This window comes from Trachemys scripta, chromosome 8 (genome assembly GCF_013100865.1).
Source record: "Trachemys scripta elegans isolate TJP31775 chromosome 8, CAS_Tse_1.0, whole genome shotgun sequence".
Classification (NCBI taxonomy): Eukaryota; Metazoa; Chordata; order Testudines; family Emydidae; genus Trachemys; species Trachemys scripta.
The window spans coordinates 28,273,468-28,290,099 of record NC_048305.1 but is presented as its reverse complement, the minus strand read 5'-3'; the positions used below and the strand labels follow the sequence as shown (position 1 = coordinate 28,290,099).

General features: G+C 42.0%; 1 protein-coding gene across 1 annotated transcript in view; it reads right to left on the bottom strand.

Annotated features, from left to right (window-relative positions):
- TENM2 (teneurin transmembrane protein 2) overlaps positions 1-16,632 on the bottom strand; it is a 550,767-nt gene that overhangs the window by 119,401 nt on the left and 414,734 nt on the right. The window contains exons 11-12 of the mRNA XM_034778437.1: positions 7,941-8,141; positions 5,605-5,790 (exon numbers count right to left, since the gene is read on the bottom strand). Coding sequence (XP_034634328.1) covers positions 5,605-5,790; positions 7,941-8,141 — 387 coding nt within the window. The remainder of the gene's footprint in view (positions 1-5,604; positions 5,791-7,940; positions 8,142-16,632) is intronic.

Sequence of the window (16,632 nt, the reverse complement as noted above, 5' to 3'; positions counted from 1 at the left end):
TCTAAGTGCTAAACCAGATGTGAATGTTTCTAACATTCGGGCATGTCTGCATACAAGCTTTTGGCTCACGCATATTTCCTTATTTTTTATTAAGATAATAAATCGTGGCTGTGGCACAAATTGCTATGTACTTTCCAAGTACAAAGAGAAAGAAAGGGTCCTCAACCCCACAGAGCAAAGAATCTAAAACCCTATAATCATTAGAGAAACTTGGCTGATTACTTCCAGGCAGTAAATATACTTATATGCTGCCTTAACAAGTTACACATTTTTTCTGTTATAAATCAGATTTAAATGGTTATAAACGTATAAAAGAAGTCTAATACATGTAGCTGTCTCCCTCAACATAGCTTGTTTTTGTCAGATACAGTGCCTTTCCGCTATCTCCTCTCATACGCTGCCTTCCATCTCTCCTGCAAATTATCTTTTCTTTGTATCACTATTATTGTAATTTAAGAAAATCAGTAAAAGAAAAGAAAAAGTTCTTTGCTACAAAGAATATTCCAATGAGACAAAACTGTCCTGCTGTGTTGGAAGACAACCACAAAGGTATGGTTTTATTGATTATTGATTTAGATTATACAAAAATGAAAAAATAAATAAGAAGCAATATTCTTGATATGTGGCACTCATCCCTCTCACAGAGAAACCAGTGAACATGGACGGGGGGCTGTGAAAGGTGTGTTCTGAATGCAGTCTGTACAACTGACCTCTTCAAATCTGTCAAAAATCAAGGTAGCTTACTTCCTATTTAGTACTCAGATCCGTGGGAGTGGATGCTTCAAGGGAGAACCCAAGTTTTTTACTTTCTTGGTCTATATCCAGCCCATGTTGGCAATGTCTGAAAATAACTGCCTTTTGATGGCTGTCATATGGGCTATATTGAAAGAATTGGGGGTGTGGCATCTCATTTTAGTGCCGAGTGGGCAGATGTCTACAACACCAAACCACCACATGGCACTAATTAACACTGGAACTTGCAGACTGCCATATTGGATCAGACTAGTGATCCATCTAGGTCCTGTGTTCTGTTTCCAACAATCGCCAGTACCAGATGCTTCAGAGGAAGATATAAGAAACCCTACAAAGGGCAATTACAAAATAACCTGCCTACAAGGAATATCTCTTTCCAAATTCTGTTACTTAGAGATCAGTTTATCGCCCTGAAGCACTTCACACTTACTGGCATACTTAATAGACAGGCCAGGGACTCGGTGAGGAAGGAGATGGAATTTGATTCTTATTCCTCGGGATGGATTCTCCAAGATGGCATTGAGGCATATTGTGAGGAAGCTTGAACTACTTGTGCTGTGCCCAATATGTAGGTTAATGGAAGTCTTCAGGGTACATCTATACTGCAGTTAGATAACTGCAGCTGGCCCATGATAGCTGACCCAGGCTGCAGGGCTGTTTAATTGTGGTGGAGGCTTTCCGGCTCAGGTTGCAGCCTAAGCTCTGGGACCCTCCCACCTCACAGGGTCCTACAGCCCAACCTTCAGCCCGAGCCCAGACATCTACACCACAATTAAACAGTTCCACAATCCATGGCCAGCCATGGGTTTTTAGTTGCAGTGTGGACATACCCTCAATCTCCAGGTTATCAAAGGTGGCACATTTCACCAGCATTAAAATGATCAAAGGAAAAAAAATTGCATTAGCCAACTTGACACATGTAGATCAGAATGTCTATATTATCAAATATCTTTGACCACTGCCACTGCTGTCTGCTGCTAGTGAGTGAAAGGAAGTGTTGTTGATCCACCCAGACTGAGTCTAAACTACATATAATATAGCAGGGGAGGCAAATGAGAAAGGGGTTTTGAGGGGTAGGAAACAGTGACACAAAGGCAACATTGCTGCCTCCTCTCCTGTTCAAGGAGGCAAACTTTACTTATACCACAAAACATAGGCTGCCACAACTTGGACTTCCTAATGCTCAGGATGAAATCCTGGCTCCACTGAAGTCAATGGGAGTTTTGCCATTAACTTCAACAGAGCTAGGATTTCATGCTCAGTTCTGTTCAAACATGATTTGCAGATGGACAGACATTTTCCAGGTGATGGACTGATGCAAGTGCATTTGCTTCTGGCTATTCATTTAGGTTTCTGCATATATTGTACTTTCCTTTGTCTACCATCACAATGTGTCTCTTTAAGAGAAATAGATTCCCACACTCTAGTAACAAGCAATAGTTCTAACCATTAAAATCTCATTTCTGATTGGACTAATTCAATTATTATCAAGACCTTTGGTTTTAACAGCAAGAAAGAAAATCTCTCATCATAAAATTCATACAAGAAATTGGTCCAGGATTTAGTTACTGTTGTACTTGGTCTTTTGCTGTTTATTAGTTTTGGAGTAATTTATTTTCTTTCTCATCTAGATTTTTCCCCACTGTTTGGTTATAACCTCATCCACAATTACAATCACTTAATAAGCACATCATAGAACATGTCTGTTTTTACCTTGGGTAAAAGATTCATTTTCTTTATCATCAGCTCACAGTAAGCTATTTCTCTCCCTAACTAACGAAAGTAGGAAAGTGAAGTATGAGGTCACATGTAGAGCTTTACTTTGATACATACGTCAGTTACATAAGGTTAGCCACTTGCCCTCTCTCTTTTCAGTTATTTGGCTATCCATAGATCACTGATATATGTGTATTTACAAAGTCTGTGTGCAACTTCTCTTTTGAACTAATGTTCTTCTGTTTTTATACTTTAGCTCTACTGCTACATTCAGAAAAGTGTTGATTTGGATTTAAAACATATTTTCCAATGAGCTCACACTAGGATATTTGGAGACTTTTCAGATTTCCCTTGTTAGAATGCAATAATAGAGGAAGAAACCACCCTTTTTGTAGAATTTAGCCAGAGGGAAACTTAACTTGTAACAGTCTGAGTTGAAATGTCACATAGAATGCTTAAAATATGTTCTGATTTCTGGAAAGGAATAATTCGGCATCAAATAAAGTAAAATGTTCTGGGTTAGTGTGAACACCTCCAGTTTGCAACAGCTGTCACCTTTCCACTGCCACGTTAGTACAGTGTGATCTATTCCTAAAGGAACTCAAGGGGAAGAAAAAATATTTGAGTGTGTTTCAGATCCTCCATTTCCCCACAAAATAGAGCATTTATCTTAATTCGTCTACCCCCAAAGCCCATTCTCAGTGCATATCTACCCCAACTCTAATATTTACAATGAACTAAATAACATATTCTCCTCCAAAACTATTAGTCTCTCCTTGAGAACAACAAATTCTATGGTTGTAAACTGTGTCATTTAATTTATATATGTTGATGAGAGTTTCCTTAAAAAAAAAAAAAGTGGTAAATCACTATGCTAAAAATAAAAACAGTGGGAAAAGACTTATCTCACTCTCTATTGAAAACAGTTTCTGTGCTGCTGTGAGATCAGCTTAGGACAATGACAGAAATATGAAATTCCTTTACGTTCCAAGCACAATCACAAGAATTAGCATATATATGTATTTGTCTAAACAGCTCATTATTTATACTAGAGACAGGCTTGATATTAAAACATGGGATAATTACATTTACAGAACTGCACTTCTGCCCAAATCCCATCTGTGCTACAGACACATAGACAAAAGTTCGACACATGCTTTTCTAATGAAAAAGCGGCATAAAGATATCTTATTCTCCTTAGGAGAAACACCTTTTCCTTCCTCGTGAGAACAATTTTGGTAACGTATGCTGATAACATTAACAAAATGTGTACATTTCATACCTGTGAAAAAAAGACAAAAAAATCTCCCCTCACAGGTCACCTATCCTATTTATAATCTGGGATATTAACTAGTGCACGTAACACTTAACACAAAACTTCATCAAGCAATCCAATATAGGCATCTTTTTGTGTGCACAGTAATGTAGATTTCAATTACATCAAAATATAGGAATATATTTCAAAAGGTTACAAAGCGAAAAAAAATTCAGCGCAAGGTGGTAAACCTTTTTGGAAAAGGTAATTAGTGCACACTTTGACACAGTGCATGGATTACGGTTATTGGTTTTTTTTTTAAAGTCTGAGAATAAACAGCACAGTGATAAAATATCCTGATTATCCTAGCAGAAGAAGTGATAATGGGGCAATAGATGCAGAGGGCAAAAGTGGAAAAAACACTCTGCATGTTGGTTGGTGACAAATTGCTGAATCACAAAATCTTTGATTTAAATTATATCGTCAGACCACGTCTGAAGCATACAGCATCACAATGTAAAATGATATGCCCTAAAAATACGCAGGCCACATTTAATTAATTAATTAATTTATAAGGATATATTTTTGGTATCCAATCTGTATGTGTTTCCCAAAAGGTTTATACACCCAGAGAGATTCAAAGGTAGAACTTAAAAGAAAAGCAGCTCAAGGGGTGCAAGATTTTGACCACAGTTTTAGTTTAAGAAAGAACAATTCACTAGTAATAGGTCTGTCCCATTAGGGTCCACAATTGCCATGAAAATTTCAATTCACATGCTTCCTCTCTGTTGCTAAATGTATCAATGTCTTTTTTAAAGGTAATTAAAATAATTTCATCTATGTTTCTAACTCACTGAACTTTTTAAAGAGAATTTGATTTGTCTATATCATTTATTTGGCTATGGAGAATGGACAGATTTGACTGCAAAGAGAAAACGACACTGCCTTTAAAGTGCATATTCTTTCAATCTGCATACAGATTCTTCTGTTCTGCAGTGGTTTTGCTCAGATTTCTTAGTTGACATAGGCCCAATTAGAAACATTCTCTCCCCAGTTCTGCTCACAGAAGAGGGAAAATACCATTTTCAGCAATTTTATGAGAATTTGAATAAACACTATACTACCTGATTTTATGAGGGTGAAATAAAGAACTGAGTTCACAATAACTCATTCCTGTTGAAAATAACATTTAAATCATTTAAATTTGAAATTATGTTATATACATATAAAACCTTTTTTGGAACTTCCCAGGGTGACGTATCACAGTTGAGATGCAATCATGTTAGTCACGGCACTCTGCATGATGCCAATGCTATACTAAGCAGCATGCTATTAGGAAAGGGTACACCAGCATGCGATAGTACTGGCTAGACCCTCCCATGCTGTGACTGTCTATATGCAAACACCATGCCCACTGTCACAGCACAACGGGGCAAAATGTTAGGGAGCTATTTCTGTAGCAACAGGAGCACTTATTCCCCCTCAACTTGACCCCTGCTCTTGGTGGGTGTTGTGGTGATGTGGTTTTGATGTGATATATAGTAGCAGGGAAGCATTGATGCACCAGACCAGGAAATTAAAAAAGATGCCATTCACACAAAGAAATGTTTAGTTAAGTTTAAACAGCTTGGCTCAGATGGTACCTTGATGGACCATTTGTTACATCTCTACTTGTTAATGTCCATTAGGTTGTTCTTTTTTTTTTCTTCAAATGAAGTTCCTCTGCATTTTACCCTGGGTTTTGAGAGGCTGAGCTAATGTTTAGAAGCAGTAGGGTCCTTAAAGGAACAGCCTATTACAATACACAATAGTAACTATGTTTCTACGATTTATGAAAAGAAAGCAATATGTGCCTGTTTCGGTGCCTGTCGTTTGCCTACCAATGGTGCAGTGCTCCCCATTCCAGCCCTCTCTGCATTCACATTTCCCATCTTTACAGGTTCCGTGTTCCGTGCAGCGGGGATGGCACACACGCTGGTCACAGGCCACTCCTGTCCAGCCTTCTTCACAGCGACATGCTCCGCCAATGCACACCCCATGCGTGCCACAGTCTACGGAACACACTTCTGGTGAAAAAAATAGAATTAGGATTACAACTGAGCACTGTCATTGGGAATGGGTCACTAACCATGTGGTGAAAAGTGACTAGAATTGGCACTTTGTTCCTGTAAACTATATGCAGAGTGTGGCATGCTCATATGCCCACCAAAATGAGACTTTGCTTTTTATTAAAAATCACCCTCCCAGCACCTGCACACCAGGGAACAGCTCTATCTCCTGGGGGCTACTGAAGCCAAACCAGGAGATTGTAGGCACTAAAAGGCCAATGGTGCAGTGGGGCTAAGGCAGGCTCCTTACCTGCCCTGGCTCCCTGCTGCTCCCGGAAGTGGCCAGCATGTTCCTGCAGCCCCTGTGCGGGGGCAGGGAGTCCCCATGTACTGCCCGTGCCCCGACCTCTGACTCCGCAGCTCCCATTGGCCGGGAACTGCATCCAATGCGAGATGCAAGGGCGGTGCCTGTGGGCAGGGGCTGTGCACGGAGACCCCCTGGCTCTCCAACCTAGAAGCCACTGCCATAGAGCCACCCGAGGTGAGTGCTGCACCAGTCATCCCTTCCTGCACTCAAACTCCCTCCCAAAGCCCGCCCCACCCTGCCCCAGCTTGGTGAAAGTGAGTGAGGGTGGGTGGAGAGTGAGTGACGGAGAGATAGAGTGAGCGGGGGGGGGCAGGAAGAGGTGGGGCGGGGCTGGAGCCTTGGGGGAAAGGGTGGATTAGGGCAGGACCTGGGGCTGAGCGGAGGATTTGGGGGTCCCCCAAAACTTTTTAAATAAAAATGTGGGTCCTTGGGTTGCTGAAGTTTGAGAACTGCTGGACTAGAGCACCCCTCTCCCATCCTAGCTTCACCCAGCACTCCCCCTAAAATAAAGCAGGCAATCTTTCTTAACTTGTCTGCTGGCTCCTGATTGGTTATTTTCTCTTACTAGCCCATCTAGGCCGGGGTGAGCAAACTTTTTGGCTCAAGGGCCACATCTGAGTGGGGAAATTGCATGCAGGGCCATGAATGTAGGGCTGGGGCAGGCGGTTGGGGGTTGGGAGGGAGTGCGGGATGTGGGAGGGGGTGCGGGGCACAGGAAGTGGCTCAGGGAAAGGGGTTGGGGCGCAGGAGGAATGCAGGGTGTATGAGGGGGTCAGGGCAGGGGGTAGAGGTGCAGAAAGGGGTGCAGAGTGTGGGAGGGGCTCAGGGCAGGAGGTTGGGGTGCAAGGTGCAGCAGGGGGCTCAGGGCAGGGAGTTGGGGTGCAGGGTGCAGAAGGGGTTTGCGGTGCAGGCTCCGGCCTGGGGCCGCTTACCTGGAGCAGCTCCAGGGTGGCTCCCTGCCTGCCCCGGCGCTGCACTGCTCCCGGAAGTGGCCGGCACCATGGCCCTGTGGCCCCTGTGGGAGGGGGACAGAGGGCTCCACGCACTGCCCTCGCCTGCGGTTACCTACCCGGAAGCTCCCATTGGCCATGGTTCCCTGTTCCTGGCCAATGGGAGCTGTGGGGGGCGGTGCCTGCAGGTGAGGGAAGCATGTGGAGCCCTCTGCCCTCCCTCCCCCAGGGGCCGCAGGGACGTGGTGCCAGCTGCTTCTCTCTGCTTAGCTCTGCGGCACCACGGGGGTGGCAATCTCGCAGGCCAGTTCCAAAGCCCTGATGGGCCAGATCCGGCCTATGGGCTGTAGTTTGCCTACCCCTGATCTAGGCCATTGAAGGACTATATTTTGTTGGTACCCTGGCCATAGTGGATATTTCCTAGGTTGTGTGTATCAGGGCACCTCCAGCTGGGGGCAGAGAAGGCCTGATAGATATCACAATTCTGAAAATATTTTAAAATTATTCCTTATTAGTATAAACCCTTTTGTTTGCAAATGGGGACACTGAGACACAAAGAGGTTAAGTGACTTACCACAGGCCCTAGTGTCAGAATAGGGAGGTGGAACACAGTATTTCCTAGATCCCAGTCCTGTGTTCAGAACATTACAATGTATAGTATCTATCATGTAGCTGCTCATTTATAATAGCTAGAGTATAACAAACTGTTCACTGATCAGATGCTGAAAGAGTAATGTAAGTCTCATATAAATAATTTGTATTTTAAACTTGTATTTGATATTCTAATGTTAACAGTATAGTAAACAGGATAGGTAGATTATTGCAAAGCAGGGTAGAAATCTTTTTCTTACCAACGGAGCAGTCAGGACCCATCCAGTTAGGATCACAGCTACAGAGGCCTGTGTCAGAGAGGTATGTCCCATGCCCACTACATTGGTCTGGACACTGGGCTCTGGGAAGTTCACAGTTTAGGCCACCCCAGCCCGGGCTACAGAGACATTCTCCATTCACACAAACACCTTGATTGGAGCAGGTTGGATCTAAGCAATCAACTGAACAAAGAAAACAAAACAAATACTGTGTGAATAAAGGTTGGTTCCTACGGGTGTATAGTTTGGATGATACTGCTGGACAGATCAGTGCTTTGTAAGTTTATACTATTACAGTGAATATACCAAACTCTTGCAGTTGTTTTTTAGACCATTTATATCTGTTTTGAGAACTGGTGAAGACAAAATGTCTTTGCTAGGACACAGGCTCTAAAAGTTGAAAAAAATAATGTACCAACTTTAACTAATTGTTATGATTGTTACTAATGTTATAGTACTGTAAAAGAGAAATATTATTAAACCCATGTCACACATGGAAAATGGAAGCACAAAGTGACTTGCCCATGGTCATAGAGATTAACATTTTCAAAAGCACCTACATGACTTTGGAGCTCAAGTCCCATTTTCAAAAGTGACTTGAATACTCAGGGGCCTAAGACTCACTGACTTAGGTTCCGTTAGGCTTCTAAGTCACTCATGAGCTTTTGAATATTTTATTCATAGTCATTGGCTGAGCTGTGATTAGAACCTAAGAAACCCAATTGCCTAAACCCTGTTCCAACCAGTAGCCATATTTCTTCTCTTAACAAAAGCCAAGATACATCTTCCCCATTTCTCAATCTGAAAAAAAGGTAATTGTTTAAAATGGGATTTTTTTATGGTGGTGGAAAGACATTTGCAGGTGTCATCTTGGATTTCACTGAACAATGGGATGCTATTGTTGTATCAGAAGTGAACTCATGGTGACATCATAGTTTTCAAAGTGTTTACCTTATATCAAGTGTTTGTTTAAGTGAACTGCACCTTACTGTAAATGTCAACCTAAAGGTTTATGAACAACCTTCCACTATGGACCTGATGACCAAGATCAAACTGATGTCCTAAGTAAAATGAATTAATGCCTTGACTAGTTCACAACTCAAGAACTAAGAATGATTGGCATTAGCTCTTGAGGCAATATGAAGTACGGCGTGTATAATGAAAGTGATTTATCTCTCATCTTTTCGCAGAGATTATCCTTCTAAATGAAGGAAGAGACAATTTCACTGAACTCTGCATGAACAATACCTGATCTTTCAAATCTCAGCCTTTTCCATAAACACAAATTCTTGTCAAATTATTTTAAGAGACATTATAGAACCTTTAAACATGAGTATATAGATCAGGTACTTTGCACAGGATTGAAGCAGACACGAACTTAGAGATAACAGGAGTAATCAAAATTTTTTTGATTTTAATTCAGATTACAATACTACAGGAATAAATTACTATAGCATTTCTAGTGAGATTATGGACTATAATGATGGCATTGGCCACATTTTTGCAAAGAATTTAATATTCAGTTAATTGGTTTTGGAAATATAACATATTTTACTATTTATAGGCAAACCTGGAGGGTTTGGATGTTCAGTTCAGATAAGCTTCCAAAAGTTCAGAAGTTTATCCAAACTTCTTTGGTCTATAAATCAAGCTGGATATTTCAGAAGAACAGACTCCCCATTGAGATATTGGCACTTTCTGCTTTTGACAGGATCCAAAGTACTGTCAAAAGTCAGAATAGTCTCTTCCGCGGTATTTTGGTATTTCTTCTCAATACGGCAAACAATTTATTTGTTAATTTTTTATTAATTATTATTATTATAAAAAGACCCTCCAGACTAACTTTGAATGACCCTCAGAGCTCATCCTGACCCTGGGGAAAAGATTACAGTTTGGTGAATTTTATCTATTATATTTAAAAGAAATTTTGGAATGGGTAAATCCCAAAGTTTATTTTTAAAAAAGAGATAATAAAATATGTGTGCTATTTTAAATTTCTGCCTCAAAGTATAGATAACCATAAAAAGTATTGTTGAATACTGATGTGGGGTAGCTTTTAGGAATGTATAACCCGTCCACTTAAAATTGAAGCAATAATAAAAGCAGCGCAGAGAGAATGAAAAATACATCCCTCTTACAGATGAATTAGCCATCTTTCCACTTTCTTGAATTATGGTACGCAGGCAGAGGAAAAGCAGTTGAGATTTATTACCTCAGAATACACCTGTCATCACCCCCCCCCCCACACACACACTTATTTTGTAGAATAACTTGCGCTAAACCTCTCTGTCTATTGTTCTAGATAAATACATTTTACAGCTATTTAAAATCTATCATCTGGCTGAGTAACCGCATTCAGACTTTAAAGGAGCAGTGAGTTTACTTTGGTTTCAAATCTTGTTCCAATTTTATACAATGCTTTTAGGGTTGATATCTAGGGTCAGATCCTCAGCTGGTGTAAATTGGCAGAACTTCATTCACTTCAATGAAGCTAAACTGATTTACTCCAGCTAAGGTTCTAGCCCCACATCTTCAGAAGGGGGTTATTTATTTAATAAAGATTTAGAAATGGAATCTCTGTGGTGTTTAAACAAAGGATAGTGTGCTTTAGCAGTTAAGTATGTGAGACTTAGAACCCACAGCCCCTTGGCAGCTTAGATCATTAGAACTCATTTAGTGTTGGGCTCTCTGTAGACTTGACAAAAAGGGTAGAGAATGCAATTTGTATCCCTAAGGACAAAAAAAGAGGTCAAGGAGTTTTCCGAACAATATGTACTCTAAACCTCCAAAGAATCATGAATTACATTTATGAAGTTAAATGTCACTGAAAAATGACTCAACCATGAAGCTGACAAGAAAAACACTGTTAACTTAACCTAATTTGTCAATTTCACTTGTCTCTCCCCAAACCATACTGAATGAAACCTGACAAATATGCCATTTCATTTTCATGTGCAAATTTGTTAATAGAGCAAGAGTGTTTATGCAGCAAAAATTGTGGATTGCAAATATCGATTTTGGTGCCACTGCCATTACAGGTAAATTGTTTGAATGATATGACTATGATGAATATCAGAAATAAAATGCTAACTGGAAGAAAAAAAATGCTGACCCACAGTTGCTAATTTCTTTTCCCAGTTGAAAAATGGCATATGAATCAAACTGACCCATTCTTTTCAGACACACAAATCAACAGAAGAGATTTCATACTTTAATATAAATTCAGGTATGTTTACCTGTTCCATTATGCAGTTAAATCATTTAGAAAATTTAAATAAGACTGGGTGAATGCTTAAAATGTTGAGAAACCATTTCATATTCCATCCTTTATTCAATAGCTCCTGAATTAATGTGTAAAATATTTACAGAAGGGAAATAATTTTGAGGTAGCAATGTCATTGGTATGGAATTTTTATTTTATTTGCCAAATGATGTATGCAAAAGGTTATTTTAACCTTTCTTTTCATGTTATTGTCCCTTCCAAGTTTGCAGTTAATACAGCTTGCCTTCTGCAATCCATTTCTCTTTTAAAAACCTTATCTTTTCAAGCATTGCTTATTAAATCAGAGTCATAGAATATTAGGATAGGAAGAGACCTCAGAAGGTCATCTAGTCCAATCCCCTGCTCAAAGCACTACCAATACCAACTAAATCATCCCAGCCAGGGCTTTGTCAAGCCAGACCTTAAAAACCTCTAAGGATGGAGACTCCAACACCTTCTTAGGTAACCCATTCACCACCCTCCTAGTGAAATAGTGTTTCCAAATATCCAACCTAGACCTCCCCAACCGCAACTTGAGACCATTGCTCCTTGTTCTGTCATCTGCTACCACTGAGAACAGCCTAGCTCCATCCTCTTTGGAACCCCCCTTCAGATAGTTGAAGGCTCCTATCAAATCCCCCCTCACTCGTCTCTTCTGCAGACTAAATAACCCCAGTTCCCTGAGCCTTTCCTCGTAAGTCATGTGCCCCAGCCCTCTAATCATTTTTGTTGCCCTCCGCTGGACTCTCTCCAATTTGTCCACATCCCTTCTGTAGTGAGGGGACCAAAACTGGACACACCACTCCAGGTGTGGCCTAACCTGTGCCGAATAGAGGGGAATAATCACTTTCCTCAATCTGCTGGCAATGCTCCTACTAATACAGCTCGATATGCCATTGGCCTTTTTGGCAACAAGGGCACACTGCTGACTCATATCCAGCTTCTCATCCACTATTATCCCCAGGTCCTTTTCTGCAGAACTGCTGCTTAGCCAGTCAGTCCCCAGCCTGGAGCAGTGCATGGGATTCTTCCTTCCTAAGTGCAGGACTCTGCACTTGTCCTTGTTGAACCTCATCAGATTTATTTTGGCCCAATCCTCCAATTTGTCTAGGTCACTCTGGACCCTATCCATACCCTCCAGCGTATCTACCTCTCCCCACAACTTAGTGTCATCTTGCTGAGGGTGGAATTCTAGGGTCCATATTTTGCTACTCTCCTTTCTTCCTTTCGTCAGGATCCTGAACTCAACCATCTCGTGGTCACTGCTGCCTAGGTTGCCACCCACTTCTACTTCCCCTACCAATTCTTCCCTGTTCGTAAGCAGCAGGTCAAGAGGCGCACGGCCCCTAGTTGGCTCCTAGCACTTGTACCAGGAAGGTGTCCCCAACACTCTCCAAAAACTTCCTGGATTGTCTGTGCATTGCTGTATTGCTCTCCCAGCAGATGTCAGGGTGATTGAAGTCCCCCATTAGAACCAGGGCCTGTGATCTGGAAACTTCAGTTAGTTGTCCGAAGAAAGACTCGTCTACCTCATCCTTCTGATCCGGTGGTCTATAGCACACTTCCACCACAACATCACCCTTGTTGCTCTCTTCTCTAAACTTAACCCAAAGACTCTCAACAGGCTGTTCTCCAGTTTCATACTGAAGCTCTGAGCAATCATACCACTCTCTTACATACAATGCAACCACTCCACCTTTCCTCCCGTACCTGTCCTTCCTGAACAGTTTATACCCATCCATGACAGTGCTCCAGTCATGTGAACTGCCCCACCAAGTTTCTGTTATTCTGATCACATCATAGTTCCTTGATTGTGCCAGGACTTCCAATTCTTCCTGCTTGTTTCTCAGGCTTCTTACGTTTGTGTACATGCACCTAAGATAACTAGCCGATTGCCCTACTTTCTCAGTATGAATCAGGAGGCTTCCTGTACTGTACCCTCCTCCTTGTGTTTCCTCCTGGTATCCTACTTCCCCACTTACCTCTGGGCTTAGGTCACCATCCCCCAGTGAACCTAGTTTAAAGCCCTCCTCACTAGGTTAGCAATCCTGCCTACGAAGATACATCCTCCTTCCTAACATACAAATTCACTGCTCCGAAACTTTGTTAATGCACAGTTAAAGTTGATTGGCATTCACATCATCAGCAAAATTTTCAGCAAGGTAGTACTTAAATAAACCTTAAACTCAGCCCTTTGGAGCTGGCAAGAGCCACTGTGGATATATTGCAAAGTATGTTTCAGCCAGGGCTGCCCTCTCATAAAAGATAGGAGGAATGACTAAGTAAGAGTGCTACTTTACGTGCTGTGCCCCACAGAATTGTATTCTCTCATTGCTCTACAGGGGGCACTCCAACTGCCTTCATTGTGTTAGGTACAACTGTACAGATCAGTGCAGGAATTATTTGCAGCAGGTTGCCACCGCTCACGCTACGATATGAGGAAAGGTGTCTCTCCACCAAAGGGATCACAAACACCTCGTTTCTGTGCTTGTGGAAGCAGAGAAGCACAATAATCTATTCTTGCCCTGAGGATTTGTAACAATAAGGTAGCATATATGAGAGTGCTCTACAGGGCAGAGGAGATGTTCCATGGGGAATCCTTAGACCAAAGGGTCAAGGGATAATAGCATCGGGCAACTCTCAGCTGGCTTGTATACTCAGATACCAGCTCTGCTTCCTCCTGCCCCTTATACAAATATTGTAAGTATCAGAAAATGTTGATGTCACATAATTTTTAGGGAGGGGGGACTGTATCTGTGGCAGCTCTTGCTTAAAGGGCCTCAAATTTGGATCACTAACCCTACTCTGAATCCTCATGAGGCAATCTGAGTAAGTATGGAAAATTGGCTGCTGAAATCCACAAAGTACTCTAAACAGTAAATTAGCCTCACCTTAACTATAGTGATGCCACAACCCTACTATAATTTCTTATAGACTTTTGGGATTACAATTTATAATTAGTGTAGAATTTAATTCATGGCAAATGTTTATGGAATCCCTAAAACACTCCAATACGTATTTGGGTGAAACGGCACCTAGAATGCTGTGTTCTGCTCTGGAAACCTCAGCATCAGAAAGATGCAGAGAAATTGGAGGGAATCTGAAGAAAAGCAACACAAATGATTGAGTGTCAGGAGGAACTGTTTCATGAGGACAGCTACAAATTAATAAATATGTATAACCTGGCTAAATGATAACAAAAGAAGATAGGATTGGTCATAGCTGTCTATAAGGTTATAAAAACCAGGGTAGGAGAGGAATCGTTTAGTGTGGCACAAAGTGGAATTAATAGGATGAAATGAAAGACAGGTAAATTTAGGCTAACTATCAGGAAAGCCCTCCTAATGCTGACATCTTTTAGATTATTCTTTTGAATCTACCATATTTTAACAAGGGATGAGGTGGAATCCCATAACTAATTTTAAACTAGACTGAACAAAAGGTAACATTTATATTTAAGGGAACATTCCTGCACCCTGGAATGGGATGGATGCAGAGGGATGTGCTTTAATCAGTCTTTTCCACCACTGATGATTTTTATGCAATTCCATGAGAATGTTAGATATATTTGGGCATTTTATTGTACAATGTTTTAAGAACCCCCACTAATCACCTACTGCCAGCTGAACTGTAAATTTCCCTTTCTGGGAGTTGGCAAGGACACTACTGAATTGACCACTTTTGGCATGATCCAAAGCCCACTGAAATCAACGGAAAGATCTCCACTGACTTTTGGATTAAATCCTTAATCCATATGGCGCTGTAAACAATTCCTGGGAGAAGGTGACAGGAAAACACTCTAGTTGGCTTACTTAACCCAGTGTTGATAGTCTAGTAGTGAGGCTAAGGATTATGGGCATCTATCTGCTTCCAGCAAATTAAGGGACAAAAGTCTCATTCACTTATGAGGATGGAGGATCTGATCTCTACAGAATAGGTCTGAAACATAGTGGTATTGGGCGGGGAAACCCAGTATTTTCTCCAATCATGTTCTTTGATGGGAGAAGAGCTATTTACTAGCCAATGAGATGAGTTAGTGCTCTCAGTCTAGTTCTTAGCAGATAGAGTCCTCTTACGCCACAGTTAGAATGCTCAGTAGAGAGCCACGTTTTGAATCAGAATGGTCACAGACCTACCATCTCAACCCAAGCTGAGAAACACTGACTGGCCGATCCAGATGGAGTGACTTGAACTAACACGACCCTGTTGTGATGATAAGCAGAGGACTTCAGAGCTGTCTATCTAGGAACCCTCTGGAGCAAGAGTAGACAAACTACAGCCCGGGAGCTGCATCTGGCCCTTCAGACGTTTTAATCCAGCCCTGGAGCTCCCTCCAGGGAGCGGGGTCGAGGGCTTGCGCTGCTCCCGGAAGCAGCAGCATGTCCCCCCTCTGGCTCCTACGTGTAGGGGTAGCCAGGGGCCTCTGCACACTGCCCCTGCCCCAAGCGCCACCCCTGCAGCTCCCAATGGCCAGGAACCATGGCCACTGGAAGCTGCAGGAGTGGCACCTGTGGATGGGGCAGTGTGCAGAGCTGCCTGACCGTGCCTCCGTGTAGGAGCCGGAGGAGTTACATGCTGCTGCTTCTGGGAGCTGCTTGAGGTAAGCACCGCCTGGAGCCTGCACTCCTGACCCTCCCTGTGCCCCAACCGCTTGCCCCAGCCCTGATCCCCCTCCCACCCTCCAAACCCCTCTGTCCCATCCCAGAGCTCCCTCCTGCATCCCCAACCCCTCATTCCCAGCCCCACCCCAGAGCCCGTACCCCCAGCCGGAGCCCTCACCCTCTCCTCACCCCAACCCCCAAATTCATGAGCATTCATGGCCTGCCATACAATTTCCATAGCCAGATGTGGCCCTCGGGCCAAAATGTTTGCCCATCCCTGCTCTGGAGCATTAAATTCACTTTTTAAAACAACAAGATTAAAAAAAGACAGCGCTCCAATTTATCTAGGTTGCAACAGAAAAGATGAGGAACAAACACTGCTGGGCTTGATCTATGACCATTTACAGTGAGGCTATTTTGTTAAACCCTCTCATTTTTGTCTACACAAAAACTGCGGCTACTTACATTTTCAATACAAGGAGCTTTTTAGCATTCATTAAATTGGTGTCTTTCCTATGTACCATCTACTTTTCTTTAATTCTATGAGATTGTCTGTAACAAGAGTGATTTACCCTACATGATGCCTCAAGTGACATGGATACCTGCAGTCTTCTAAATCCAGCTCCTCTTTTCTGCATTAATTATGACTGAAACGTTTGCCTTTTGTCAGTTTTCAATTATGCCATTTTCTATACCACTTCTCTCTTTTGTTTGTTTCACCATTTTACATTTTTAAATGTTCAATAAATATAATCCATTAAAAAAAGAAAGAAAAGAATCATCTTGACTCTTCAACAAAAGAATCACCCAG